Genomic DNA, 16,008 nt, shown 5'->3' with positions numbered 1-16,008 from the left:
CATAAAGTTTAAGTTACACGAAGAAGTTAATTAAAATATCACAAAAAACATGTACATATATGTATGTAAAGGTAGCAAGAACATTTCAAAGTTACTAGTATTCTTTTTAATAGAATTTATATTTCTTCTTTTTAATACAAGTAGAAAAAGTATAGCATGATATATTAGAGCGTATTGAAAAATCTTTATAAATTATTTATTTAGAAAGGAAGTCTCTTATTGACACAGATTATTTGGATTTTTAAATTTCTTTAATCTTTAATGTCCTTTAATTCGTAATTTTAAATCAGTGTACCTTCAATATTAAATATTGAACCATTGCATGGACACTGAAACTTTCTGTATATTCTTACATGAAACATAAAACATCTTACAAAATGATTTGCATTTCCCAGTAAAAAATGGTATTTCAGCATTTTATACAAGAGAAAAGTGTCGTAGAAAAAGCAATATCTCATACGTTCGAACAATATGTATTTCAAGTACCAAATATTCGATACATCTTGTTCTTAACATTATGTCGAGGAAAAAAAAAGAATCGTATCCAGACAATATTATTGCTTCAACGGAAATTATCGTTAAAATGACGGAGACTTTTTACATCTCGATCTACTGAATTAGTTGGTTGAAAATTGATGCTCCGGTGCGCATAGTAGAATGACTAGCACTCAGGATCGATCGGGTGAAAATGCTGCTGCACCTAACATTATCGACTAGCTGAGGACAAGAGTAGCACGAACCAATTCGAGGAAACAATACCGAGAGCGGATTAGTTTTCAATCATGTACATCGATATACTTTAATCGCAATTCTTTTATCTTTTTATGCCGTTCCTTTAACTCTATGTTGCGGACGCTAATCTTTTTTTTTTTTTCTTTATCCCATTATATTTAATGTAATAATATTACCACGAGAATATATACACCTAAACAAAATTTACAGTATGAAGAATATAAGGATGAGTACGCTCTGATTTCGATTCGATATCACGGTTATCCTTTCTCTTATAAAATAAGTTTGCTCGCGCAAATTCGAAGCCTTCGTTAGGAACAATGAAATAAAAGTTGAACGCTCGGATTCTAATTGCAAAATTCATTTATTTTGCTCTACGAATGCAGTCAAGAGTTCAGAGAGAACAGAATCCTCAATCCTTTTCTTTTCCTGTACAGTGCATACCGTTTCGGAGTCAGTAATGTGTTACTCTTCGTTCAATAAAATGTGTGTTAAGATCCGATGATCGTCGAACTTGATACGATGAAATAGAACTCAGTTTTGTGCCCCTGCCATGTAATACACACACGCACGCACACATACATATTACACACATACGTTAATTGTTTAGAGAACACTGGAAAATAGTAATTTTTCTACAGATGATCTCGTGTAATAAAGAAGAAAAGAAAAAGTATTTAAAATACTTGACTGAGAAAGAAAAGCAACGGAGCAGTCTCTTAGAGGATACGAGTCTTTAAGGATCTCCGTCGAAGGTTATCGTTAAAAAGTATCAATTAAGTCCGTACATTCTCTCCTACACTTATATTGACATGTTACATAAAATAGCCAATGAATTACAAATAATAATCGCTAATCGATACGAAGCTATTGTTTATTAGTATTCCCTATCTTCGGTACTTAATGTATCTCGGTATCTAAGGTATTTTGAAAGGACGACAAATCTTATGCATACAATTTAAGTAGCTGTACGACTTGTAAGCCGCAAGAAAACGTATTCTTGATGGATATCACGTTCTTCGGTTCGCTTACAAGATCTACAACCATTATTACATACGAGTTCAACTGATAAAATGTGCCACGAGTAAAAATGATATCTATATATAGATATTTACATACAAATATCATTTTTACTACATTACAGTATACATATATACACACTATACGTGTATATATACATACACATGTATAAGCGACACATTCATTTCATTTCTAACAAAATACAAAGCATCAACGTTTTATTAGTGATTTACGACTGATTTGACGAATATCCGATATTATATCATGAAAAGATAATAAATAACAAGGCAGTGTACGACGGCCATGCGACCATATGCGAATAATAACACAATAAAGCTGCAATGACATACATCTTAGAGCGTGGTCGCATCAAGTCGAGTATCAAACGTTGATTGAAGATCTCTAAGTTGACACGTCACAGTAAAAAAATGTTAACGTTAAACTTACAAACGCTTCTTAATTTAACGCTTTGCGGTTCATAGTCACATTGAAAAAAACAAATAATTTATTCCATTGAATTTTACATGATCAATACATTACATTCTCATTTGTCGTATCGCGCGTTATCCAATTAGTTTTATCAGAATACTTCAAGTTCGACACCTGTAAATAATACTTATAAATCAAACCGCAAAGAGTTAACGATCCCTAAACTTAGAACATCAACGACGCTATTTTACGTTAATTGAACATGATCGTGTACGTTTGAAGAAAAAATACTAAGGTTCGTTGAAATCGAGCACTCGAATAAAAATGAAACACAAAGCAAGTAAAGAGCAATCATACGTCGCAAATTACCAATATGTACTTCGGTTCTTCCGACTATCGACGCAAGAACAAGAATGGATGATATGGGGATGATGATATCTGATGATGCCGTGAAAGTCAGCCGAGAAGAACTTCATACATATTGTCAGTTAGCGTCCAAAGATTTTAATTTTATCGTACTGATTGGCAGAGTCAGTTCACATTTTCAAATACGATATTAATAGACATAATATAAAAATATAAGGTATTTACCGAAAGAACAATTAAAAAATTCGTTATGGCAAAATGTCGGCAGTTTACAGTCGTTAACGCTTCGGGGCTGTTAACATCGAGCTTTTTAGTATTTTTATTAATCATCGTTAACAGAGGTGACCCTAAAAATTTCAATAAAATCGTTCAATCGTTGCGGTTGAGCATTTTCGGGCACACTTATGTTATCGATTATGCATTCGATGAATTTGCAATCGTACTAGATTTTATAATATCAATTGGAAATTTTCCTTATATATCTGACTTAAGGATAAGTTATTGTGTAGGATCAAATCGAACATCGGCAACGGTCTTATCCGCTCTGATATATCCTCGGATATATTTCATCGTGAAACGAGGACTATCAAGCATACAAGATTCAAATTCCGTTTCAGGTAATAAATGGAGATCATTATTTTTTAACAATCTCTATTCTCTTTCTATCAATTCATGATGAATCGTGCAACGCCAAAAGAAAATTACTGAGTATTGAAATGGTTTTTGTTGTAAGGACACCTTATAAATAAATGCGAGGTCTGTCAAGTGTCCTGTAAAATATGCATTCGTTTAAAGTCTCACAATCGTTTAAGGTTCAAAGTCTCATAATCGTTACTGACTATATGTGCACTTATAGATAACAAGTCTAGAACACGCTGACGTCGCAATTCGTTTATTTCATTTATTCGCTTTTGTGGATCGCTGAGCTTTTCTAGCATAGCCGCTGGCGAAAAAGGGAAACGAACCAAAATCAAAAAACAGAAAAGAGAAAATACGGAAGCTTCGATTGCTTGCTTATTATACTGTCTACAGTCTACAGTCTTCACAGTGTCTTCAATCAGGCAGGATGTATATTAATTTCAATAAAAATATTAGTATTAGTACGATAATCTGCCAAAGAAATTACTATAGGTGATTAACAAATGAATTGTTTTAAATTCCCTATGTCTATCAGCATATCGTTAAATCACAGTCAATTTTGCAGGAATGGATAATAAATAAATAATCGAGTTCTTGTCAAATTCGGAAAATAATTTACGAATCCTAAAAAGAAAGAAAAGAAACTGTCGGGAAAAAAGCGGTCATTTCATAGAAAAAATGTTCACATTATCAATCCGTAGGAATAAATGAATAAATTTTCAAACCGAAGTGTTTTTCCTTCTAATCGGATTGTTCTATATTAAATACATTTTATATAACTAATAAAATAATGAGTACGTGCAATACACCATGTTACAGTCATATCATTGACCATATACGAATGTCATGACTTTTATAGGACATTAATAAATGCAACACAAAACTTCCAATCGCTCAAAATCAACTTAATATCGATAAAATGTTAATTATGATACACAATATAAAATACAGAAATACGCAATGCATATAGGCCAACATCATTCTAAGCTAGAAGTATATGTTTCGATAAATAAATGTCAAAAAAGGCAAAAAAAAAGAGAGAAAAAGATAGGAATATGATATTACATTATAGTAACTCGCACAACGTTCCTCACAACGCGAAAAAATATATCTAATATAGTCGAATAAAATTCATTGTAAAACACAGTTTATCGATAGTAAGTGTAGACTTATGATTCAAAGATCACTGTGTTACTATCAGTTTATAAAATTAAGTACACAAGAGAGTATGCAAAAATTATATCGTATGGTCTAAAGCCAGCGACTTTTCGAGGCATTACCAATTCAGTCTTAAAATCATATATAATCAAAGTTCCCTGATTGTTGTTAGAAACTAAAATAGTGATCAAATCTTTAAACATTATATGTATAATTATAGAAAAATCTTCAAACTGATGAATTAGTTCATTTGGCACAAAGTACATTCGGTATTTTAGCATACTCCAACTATGATGAATTTGCTATCCTATAAATGTTCATACCGTAACATTTCGTTTAGGCAATACAAAAGAAGGATACACATCGTAAAATGTAATAGAAAACAAAAAATCAAAAATACTTTTTAATTTTACTACAGCGAATGACATTTTCGATTATCTCTGGGTCGATTTAAATTAAGAATAATCTGTCTACTATAAAAAATACATTTGTGTAGACAAACCAAAAATGGCAGGACAAAGTATAACGAAATAAATTAAGCAAGTGAAATAGGAACTGAGTGTTCGTGAATTTTTAAAGAATTTTCTATTTAACATAATCGACAAGCGTGCAATATATCAAACTGTAACATTAGAAAAGATAATCGAACGTGAAACACGCTGTATATGTCGCATCATCGTCTTCCTTCACATTTGTTGAAGAAATAGAAATCTTATGAACTGTATTTTAAATTAACGTATTACATCTTTAACGTCGTACGATTTATGTAAGGTGTAGGGAGCCAACTTTTCAGTTTATATCTGCGGATAAGTATTGTGGGTTGGGGTTATGTATGAAGGACTTCTTAAAATGTATAAGAACAAGATTAAGACGTCGCAGCTACAACTACAGGGGGAACAACGTCAGGTTCGCCGGCACCATCGGCTACTGCAGAATCAACGACCTTTTTGACTTTTATAGATTCTGCACTAGTCTCAGAGGAACTCTCTGGTTCACCATTTTGCGCAGATGTACTACCGCTCGTTGACGAATTTTCATTCGATGACCCCTCGTTTAGTCCATTTCTCTGTAATTTATCATCTGACAGTGGTACATCTGTATCTCCGTTTTGTGTTGTACCATTTAATTTTTTCTTTTCAGAATCCACTGTATTCGTTTCTTTTGTTTCATCCGCTACAGTTTCTTCTTTCGTTGGTTTCTCTGTCAATTCCTGTTTTGATGCTTCTGCACTTACTTGTTTTTCTGCATCGTTTGCGGACGTTGCTGTTTCCTCTGTTTCTTTCGTTTTAGGGGATTTTACGTTAGTCAATTCTGTTTCTGTTTCAGATTTTGTTTCTTTAGCTACTTCTGTCGTGTTTTTAATTTCAGTATTTGTATCTGCTTTGCTACTAGTAGCTTCTGGCTCTGTTATCGTTGGCGCAGTAATTTTTTCTACACTTGTCAATGGTACATTACCATTTTCTGCAGGTTTTTCTTCTGTCTTAGTGGGTTCTTGCGCAGGTTTTACCGAAGATTCATTTTCTGATGCTTTAGTTTCTGTTATACTAGGAGTAATTACAACTTTTTCAGTGGATTCCTCTTTCGTTTCTTTTTCTGGTTTATTAGCACATTCTTCTGATTTTTCGTTTATACTGTTACTATCTTTCTCTTTTGATGCAGTTTCAGCAAGTTTTGCCTCTGACACTTTCATGTCATCAGATTTAGTTTCTTTAGCAGTATTTGACGATTCTTCAGTCTTATTCTCTGTAATAGAAACTTCTTCAGACTTTGATTTAGGCTCACTCATTCCAACGTCCAAGGGGTCATTCGCAGTAGGAGTTGCCTCTGGGATAGATTCTACAGACTTCTCTGTATCTATTGGCTTTTCTACTTTTTCAGAAATCGCAGACTTCTCATCATCTTTTGAAGGTATTGCTACTGATTCGGCGTTACTACTCACGTCAGCTTGCACATTTTCGGAAGTGTCTAGTTTTGTACTCACCTCTGATGGCTGAAGTTCTACCTTTTCAGCTGTATTTTCCAGCTTTTCAGCGTTTGGCGCATCTTTTGTATCAATAACCATTGGCTCTTCCATTTTCACGTCTGTGACTGAAGCTTCCTTTTGTTGCTGATCTTTTATACATTCTTTTGCTTCTTCTTGAACAACTTCTTTTGTTTCTACTTTATCGGTCATTTCAACATCTTCGGAAGTATCCATTGGTTCACTAACATCAGATGTACTCTTACTTTTATTTTCTTGAACTTCTGTAGTTTCTAACTTTTGTCGTTTTGTAGAAGTTTGAAACGTTAAATCTAAGAATGACTTAACAGTTGTGGAAGCCACTCTTTCTTCATCAGTAAGAGGAGCATTGCCTTCACGCAGTACTATAACAGTTGATAAGCCTGCTTCTTTCGCAGCAGCAGCTTCTATAATAGAAAAACATAAGAATTAGTATCTATTCATGAGTATCACTGTGGTTTGTAAATGCTAATATACCACGATATACATAGTTACTAACCTTTGACAACATCAGTTAAGAAAATTACGCTTGATGGTTCAGCTCCAATTTTATTTAATATATTTTTATAACTACTTGATTCTTGTTTTGCACCTACTTCAGTATCAAAATAACCACTGAAATACTAAAACACACACAACAATACATTGTTATACTTTATATAAACTATATAATAAAATATAATATAAATAATTTATTACATTCAACGCTCATATAGTTATAAGTACTTGGCATCTATCACAGGTAAACTATAATAAAGTACCTTAAGTAAGTCACCATGTATAGAATGTCCAAATAGAAGTTTTTGTGCTTCAACACTACCACTTGAATAAATATAGACTTTTTTACCATCACTCGTCCATGATTCTAGTGCTTTCGGTACATCTTCATAAACACTATACAAATAATTCATTTATCATTTGGTGAATCATTTTTAATTGTTCATCATGTTACAAATTGTTTATCATAATTGTAGTGATATATTTATGCCAAACTGAAGTGAGCCCTTACACAACATATTCACCTCACTACATATGGTGTTTATATTATATAGCTATATATCATTATTTATCTTTAAACTCTTTTTAGATATATAGCATTTTCCTTTGATATTAATTAAAATATAACAGTTAGCAATAAATTACGAAATATATTCAGAGATATCTATAGTAGGCTTACAGATAAACTTTTTATAAGCATACTATTGAAAATATATCATATTTCATAATCATATATATCATAATCACATTTTTTACATGTACTAATTTTAAATATTGAATTTTGGAACCTGAAAGTGTTTTTGTTGTAAATTTTAATGAGAAGAAACTATCAGAAACTCACTGTGCTTTAATTGTTCCAGAATTATAAGCTTCGTGCCACATGTGCCCCTGTAATTGTTTCAGTGCACCAGTTTTTCTGTCACCATCCATTTGCCATAATATATTTTTTACAAGTGATTTTCTCTCTTCTTCTGCATTAGTACCAGTAATTGGTACAAAACCATCAATTTTATCTTCTTCATCTTTCTTTGCCTACAATCAAAATATTTAATACTTAAACACAATGCTTTCTTTATTAACAAAATCACACATGTAAAATTCATTTTAAATAATAAATAAATATTATTATAAATATTATATTATATCTTTAAAAATATCATTATTTTTAAAAGAATATATAACCAAATAATTATAAAATAATTATCCCAATTTATATTTTTTTTAAATTGTATTATTTATTTATAATAAACATTCTTGTATTTAATTCTATTTTTGTTTTAAATTTCTTTTTACTATATTATTTATATTTACCTTAGACATATGTGATAACATTACAATAGATTTATTATAAGTAAATGAACTTTAGAATGTAAATTAATATGAAATAACATGTAATGATATAAAACTTCAATAATTAGAAAAGTAAAATATGTATGTTAAATGAAATTCTAAAAGAATAATCAAATAACAATAAACAACTGAATATTCAATGATTTGATTTAAAGAAAATTATATTTATATAAATTGAAAAATAAATATAGTACTAAAAATTTATTTAGCTCCAATCTCAAGCTTTATAAATGTGCAATCTGGGTATCATTCCTCTGGGACAAAGAATGTTCCCAGGTCAATGTCTAGCAGTAAGCAGCTGCCTCTTACCTGTCATGCTATTGGTCACTCTCTAAAATACATCACTAAAAGTTGAAGCACTAAATTTACTGTACTGAATTAAGATTTTAACAACAAAAGAAAGACATTTAAAACATAAATAAAAGAGTAGTATAACATATATATATATATATACATAATATATATATATACATATATATATATGTACATATATATATGTACATATATATACATTTTCTATAAACAATCCATGTCATTTAAGTATCATAATTCTTTATATTATCCTCAAATATTTTAATATTTCAATATTGATTAATAAAACGGTTATTTTTACATACAATATTTATGTTAATATTCAATTGTTTCCAATATTTACCTGCTCCTTTAATTTTTCAAAGTCTTGTTTGAATTCTTCATCTTCCCATTTAGCTTCAATATATTTCTTTAAATTCTCTCGCACGTAAGGAAAAAGTGTGTCCTGAAAGGAAGGTAAACGTGAATGTAGTGTGTGCTCGTCGATCGAATTAACTGTGCGATGCGCCGTTACGGTTTCCGTTATTTTGAAAAATCGCATGTGTAATTATGTTACGCACAGTAATGCTTTCGTAGCTAAATAATCCACGTTTCGAATATGCAGAATTTTCTAAATGTTTATTTAGTTTGTTTTCATTTAAAACATGTTAAAAGTAACAACCTCAACATTTCGCAAAAAAAAAGAACATTAACAGTAAAAGTAAACAAATATAAAAATGTTAATGTTCAAAATAAGAAAGTTCGACATGATTTATATGATATTTTATTCGCTTTAGATTAGACGAAAGCATCTATTGCCTGCCATGAAACTCGCTGTCTCACGAACAGGGAACCTGAAACTGGATTTCAGCCGGCATAGTAAATGCTGAGAGAGAACACACACATACAATACGCGCGAAACTATAATCCACAAATTTTTTTTCGTACAATGACTCCATGATAACGTTCAGAAATTTCTCTGCGAGATATTAGCTGTGTGGAAAATTTTGATCATTAGGTAATGTCAGAGAATGTGTTGGAGAACCGGTGAAATGCGAGAACTGTAGGGCGCGTTCTGCCTCACGGCCATAGTCTTTGTTACCTTCACGAAGCTTATGCTCGTCGTGGTGCCTTCGATGTCAATTAAGATCACCGTTTCCGACAATAAAGTTTCCTCTTGATCCTGAGTACGTTTTTCCCCGGCCATTTTTACGATTGACTCGCCTTCGACCGTAGGATAAATAACAAATATATCACCTCAGTACGTTCAAGCACGGTGTATATGTCGACGCGTTCTTGTTGAGAGCCGGCGAGTGAATTCGTTCCTCGTTCTGCGCCGGTGTGTGTGCGAAGCTGCCTCTCCCTTCACCCCTACTTGTGCTGAGCAACCAGGATCGTATTTATCACGCTTATTCTCGATTGCATTACCATTAAACTCCCTATTATTTTTTCCATTAAATAGTTGCAATTTTTACAGCTGTACATAAACTTTCATAATATTTTAGTTGTTTAGACATCAAACATTATTTTTACCGCCTTTGCATTCGCTATTATTATATTAATTCTATGAAATTATCGTTCTACTTCTATGGCAAATTGTTTATTATACAGTATTTAAATTTACGATTATAGAAGCATAATTCGAATGTAATTTGCAAATATAATGTTTATATTTAGTAATGCAATGGTAAAGCTGAATTTTATATGTTTTTGTTCGAGTTAAAAACTTTTTGATAGGATTATTAGTTTGATCTCAATAAAAGATTATTATCACTACATGCAATATTGTTTTGTTACGAAATGGATGTTTAAACATATAATCTGGGACAATAAATTACTGAAATAAGAAAGATATTTTTTAAAATGTTAAAGGGATCTCAGGCGATAGATACATTCCTGAATCTGGTACGAAAATTCTAGATTGGTGTTGGTGAATATGTACTTGCAGAAAAGAGCATGTGTTACGTATGTGTGAATCGCTCACTTCCTTCAGCCAATGAACGAAGCTGGTTTGCGTCTGTGCGATCGTAGCACGTCATTATTGCTCCGCAAAAATTGTTTTGATGAATAGCCATTTAATAAATGTAGACTTTCAAAAAATTTTCTATTAGAAGCTTTCTAAAATTTAAGTATATTCTCCACAATTTACTTTTCAAGTAAAGTAAACCATGATTACAGTAAAAAACCAGGATAAATATTGACTCGCTCGAACGGTTTCCGATATTACTCCGCGTAAAAGTAGTTCCTCATGTGTTATTTTTGTTGATTTTCCAAAAAATTAAGGAAATTTGAATGATATTTACAAGCAATACGAAATACTATGTACGATTCTTTTATATTTGCTGAAAATGCAGATTTTCCTACATCAAAAAGTTAAATGCCTTGTTATGTACGATTGCAAGTACAAAGTAACACAGCTGGTAAATTCGACCACCTGATTTTTGCGAGACAGCGCCGCATCGGACACTGAGGCGCAACCATTTAAATTTTGACATTTGTCTCAGCTGCACGTGTCTACCTTGACTGTATCTACATATGAGAACAACGTGCACACTACTACTGTTCAAAATTGTTATGCGTTTTCTTTTCTTTTTTATTGCTCCATCCACTTATGTTATGATATTATATATTTCATTGTAAATATATAAATATTTGAAAAAATGATATTAGATATAAATATAAATATAAATATTTAAGCAGCACTTTAATTTTTGTAATATGATAATAAAGATGTTGCAATGTATAAAAGTCTCAAATCTTATTATTTTAATCCAACAATTATAAATAAAATTATTACATTATTAAATATTTTTTGGGACATAGAAACTATATTTTATACTAATTAATAAGGTTGCTTGGAAAATATTATACTACAAAAAAATTAAAAATATAAATGCTTATTCGGTTTTTATTATAAAATTTTCTTAATAATTTATTCACAGCAATAAGAAGTAATTACATGTCATATATACAGTATGTTTAGAAAATGTTAACTATGTACATGTATAATAAATTACATATAATTCTTTATTGTAAATATATTTAATGTAATTACAGTATTATAAATAATTGTACTAATGTTATAAATACATAACTGAATGTGTGTATGTGTGGAATAAAACTGAAATAATGCACAATAAAGACTACTTTGCAATGATTTTTCAATATTTTATTTTTGTAATTCTGTTTATATCCATGAGTTTTTTCATATAAATACATATAAATTATACTGCTTTACTAAAGTAAAAAATGATATGTTAAATACGTAAAATAGCTTTAATATTTTTAACTGCCTTGATGTTGTGAAACACGTTTATGACTTTTTCAATATTAAATCCTTAATAACACTAAAATTAGTAAGCATTCCTGTAGTTACAGTGGTATCTTGAGTAATTGGAATTTATTTATTTTGGAATCTTCATATTTCTTCTACATTTGAAATTTTAACAATAGTTTATTTTCAAATACTAAAATTTAATTTTCAATGTTTTTATAGATAATTTCAGGTACTATGTTTGCAACACATTGCAGTATATGCTGTTTATGTTTCATACTTAATTACCCTATAAGATATTATATACATAATGAAGGACTGATTTGAAAAAGTAGTATAATACACATATTATTATCATTATAAACCAAATAATTATAAATTTACTTGAGTGCTATTAAGATCATTCTAAATTAGAAATATTATAGTAAATATATCTTACAAAAAAAAAAAAAAAAAAAAATGAAGTACATTACAAACATATACAAAAATTGAAAAATATTTCTAGAAACATGATATTAATTTTATACAAGCAAAGAAAAAATTATTTTCTTTTAGGAAGCTTTGTATAAAATTGTATAAGTTTTTGTGTAAAATGCTAATAAGCTTTTGTATTAAAATATTTAATAACAAGTAGTTTAATAAAATGTTAATATAGTATTTATTATTCAGTTGTTTAATATGAATGTATTTATTTCATGAAATAATAATTCAATGATTAAAATATACAAAGAAATATTTTAATACATTATTTAGTAGCAAGTTACATGTCATTTTTTTATGTAAGAAAGATAAAGAAATTCCTGTTTTTAATTATTTAAGTAAAATAAAATTAATGAAAATAATCTAAATTGTAATGAAACAGTAAAAAATTAGATGTTAGACCACGTTCTTAGTCAGTTCTTTTAATTTTAAATTGCATTTATAAATATATAAAATAATTAAAATAAATATATTTTTGTAAATAAAATAATCTACTAATTATAATTAATTAGTACAATTTTAATTTAGAAATTTAATTTAGTTTCACTGTATTTTTGTTTGATTTGTATGTAAATCATATCTACTTAGATTTTATATTTTGTAATTTTTTTAGTTTCTCTCCCAGATGTTTATTTAAATGTATTCTAATTTCTTGTTGATTACTACACTTTTTTCCACATTCTGGACACTCTGGATCTCCTTCTCCGTGTTCTCTCTTTCGATGTTTAGATCGATTATTATAGGTAGAAAATGATTCACCACAATCTGGACATTGATAAGGTTGTTCACCAGTATGTTTTCTACGGTGATGATCTCTGGAGTCTTTTCTTCTAAAACTCATATTACAATATTCACAGACAAATGGTTTTTTTCCAGTATGTAATAATACATGATTATATAAAGATTTAGTGTCATTAAATCCTTTTTCACATTGAGCACATTTATAACGTCTTTCACCATCATGTTTACTTTTAATATGATTTACTAAAAGTTGTTTTACTCTATATGTTGCATTACATATGTCACACTGATAAATAGGGTCTACTCTTCCTTCATGTACTCTCTCTTTATGTGCTTTTAAAGACATTTGATGTTTAAATTTCTCGTGACATTGTGCACATTCATACCATGGTTTTTGTTTTATTAAAATTGGATCCTGATTATTTATTTCATGAATTTGTACCATATGATATTTTAACATACGGTAGGTTGGAAAATCTTCTACACAAATTGGACATGTAAATAATTGTGGTAATGTTACACTTTTATCATTTTTCCAATGCTTCTCTAAATGTTCATTCATATTTTGCTTTTTACTAAATGACTTATTACATATGTTACAAGTGTATCTGTTATGAGAAAAATGAATTTTTCTATGAAGCTTTAAAGCGTTTGTAGTTCTACATCGTTGACCACAGATATCACATTGATATGGTCTCTCACCTGTATGAATTCGATGATGTTCTTTTAATCTAGCTTTTAACTGAAATGACTTACCACATAGTTCACAAATGTGAGGTCTTGCTCCTTTATGAACAAAGAGATAATGTTCATATAAAGAATTTTCTGCTCTAAAATCTTTTCCACAAGTACTACAAATGAATTCATTCATATTTTCATTATGCCTCATTTCATGAAATTCTAGTCTTTCTTTTCGTACAAAATGTTTGGGACACTTAGAACAATGATATTGACGTGGAGAAATTACTTTTGTCTCATTTCCATCTATCATTAAAGAAAGTGTAGAATCTTCACAAGTAGCACATGTAACTAAGTCATTAATAGCATCTGGATCTAAGTCTGAAATTAGTTTACCACAAAGATTACAATTTATAGATACTTTCTCCTGTTTTGTTGTTGCTATAGCTTTTTGTATGACATCTTCACTAATAGCATCTTCACTAGTACCAACTTGTATTTGTTTTACACCAGAATGTTTATAATTTTTTTGATGTCCATTCAATCTAGTTCGTTTTGTAAATAATTTTCCACACTCTACACAAATATAACGTTGTAAACTCTTGTGTGTGTGAAAATAATGATCCCATAATAAGTTTTCATTACTTGTTTCTTTATCACATAATGTACATTCATATTTATCTATTTTACCTAGCTTGTGTCTTTCCATGTGAAATTCATATTTTAAGTGTGAAAGATAGCGAGCACCACATAATTTACATACATATTTTAAACAAGATTTATATATATCATTTTCATCTTGTATATCATTTTGTTCAAGCATAGTATCTTGTGATGTTGTTATACATGTATCTTTCTCACTTTTATAATCAGTCTCACTGTCTAGCCAATAAGTATTATCACTCTCAGGTTCATTTTTCACTAATGGATCTGCATTTTCTTGTAGTTTTGATATTTTTGAGAGATGAACAGAATTAGATTCCTTAAGATCTTCTTTTGTGTCTTCTTCTACTTCAATTTTTATGTTTTGTTTGCTAGATAATGCATCAATACAATTTAAATTTTCCTCTTTGTAGTAATTTGTTGAGATTAATACAGGTAATGTTAGGCTTACTTCTTGATTAGGCATATTTTCAATATCTTCAGTAATTGTTGTTTTGTTTCCATGTTTTAAATGTACATTATTTTTAGTATTATTAAGATGTACTACATTTTTATGTATTTGTATATTCTTTTTCTTTATATGTTTGTTTTCAGAATGATTTACCATAGCTAATGAGATTTGGAAGGTATAATCACAGCCTTGAGGATTACTAACTAATAAAATCATTAAATCTACATTACAATTTGGACATGTATATATAGCATCACTATGAATTTGTGAAAAGTCTGTTACTTCTTTAGATAGATCAAAGAAGGATTCTATTTGTGATACATTTTCTAATCTTTTAGAATATTCCAGTACTTCTTGAATAAATTTGTAGTAAAAAGTAATTTTGTCATAACATGACAAACATACATATTTTGAACCATTATCATCAATAGATATCTGTAAAAGTCATTTAAGGTAATATTAATTCAAAACCTTCTCATATGATATATTAATAATGTAATAATATAATAATGTAATAATATATATATTTTCTTATATAAAACAGACAAATTATTAAGATATTTTAATAATCATTAAGTTTAAATAAAATGTTCAGATTTTAATCTGCAATTAATACTTTTAATTTCTATCACGTATTGTATATTAACGTACTGAAATTGGCAATGTTTCCTTTATTTTATGTATTAAATCTGTTGATCCTTCAAAAATACTTTTATGCTTTCCTTCTACAAGATTTACACCACATAAACGACATATTAATGTATCCTTTGAAGTATCCATAATTAGATCTCTGAAAAATTTATTATTAAATATAATTTATGTAAAGATTAAAAATGTATAATATATTGCATATATTAATAGTTTTCCATATCTTAATAAATCATTGAGTAATTAGTTGAAATTTATTAAAAATATATTGTATTCACTAAAATATACTACACTTACACATAGTTTTGATGATTTGTTTATTTGAGGTTATTATATCTTTATGTAGGTATAATTACCTACATTAATTAAAACATAATTTTTTTATTATAAATAGTATATAACTTATTAAGGTTTGTTTTAGAGATTTTAGATAGTACTTAGTATTATAATTATATTATTAGAATTACAACATTAGCAAATATTTTTCTCAACAGTAACTTAAATTTTTATATATACTATATGAATGACGTTTGGCAAGTTGTTTATCCTTAACTCTATCATACTATACAAATCTTCATGCAAACCAATAAT

General features: G+C 29.1%; 2 protein-coding genes across 2 annotated transcripts; both read right to left on the bottom strand.

Moving 5' to 3' along the window:
- Positions 1-861: 861 nt before the first annotated feature.
- On the bottom strand, positions 862-9,815 carry Enoph (enolase-phosphatase E1). The gene is made up of 6 exons (XM_069130576.1): positions 9,585-9,815; positions 8,847-8,948; positions 7,683-7,873; positions 7,105-7,237; positions 6,843-6,966; positions 862-6,750 (listed from the first exon to the last, which is right to left on the bottom strand). The coding sequence occupies exons 1-6, from the start codon at positions 9,687-9,689 to the stop codon at positions 5,210-5,212; spliced, it is 2,196 nt and encodes a 731-aa protein (XP_068986677.1). The 5' UTR covers positions 9,690-9,815; the 3' UTR covers positions 862-5,209.
- A 2,701-nt stretch (positions 9,816-12,516) lies between these two features.
- On the bottom strand, positions 12,517-15,928 carry LOC138188596 (zinc finger protein 665). Its single transcript, XM_069130537.1, has 3 exons — positions 15,715-15,928; positions 15,421-15,559; positions 12,517-15,204 (listed from the first exon to the last, which is right to left on the bottom strand). The coding sequence occupies exons 2-3, from the start codon at positions 15,547-15,549 to the stop codon at positions 12,817-12,819; spliced, it is 2,517 nt and encodes an 838-aa protein (XP_068986638.1). The 5' UTR covers positions 15,550-15,559; positions 15,715-15,928; the 3' UTR covers positions 12,517-12,816.
- Between the last annotated feature and the right edge of the window lie 80 nt (positions 15,929-16,008).

This window comes from Bombus flavifrons, chromosome 17 (assembly GCF_040668555.2).
Source record: "Bombus flavifrons isolate JBK064 chromosome 17, iyBomFlav1_principal, whole genome shotgun sequence".
Taxonomy (NCBI): Eukaryota; Metazoa; Arthropoda; class Insecta; order Hymenoptera; family Apidae; genus Bombus; species Bombus flavifrons.
Note: the sequence above shows the minus strand (reverse complement) of the source record. Positions and strands in the feature narration are given on the sequence as shown.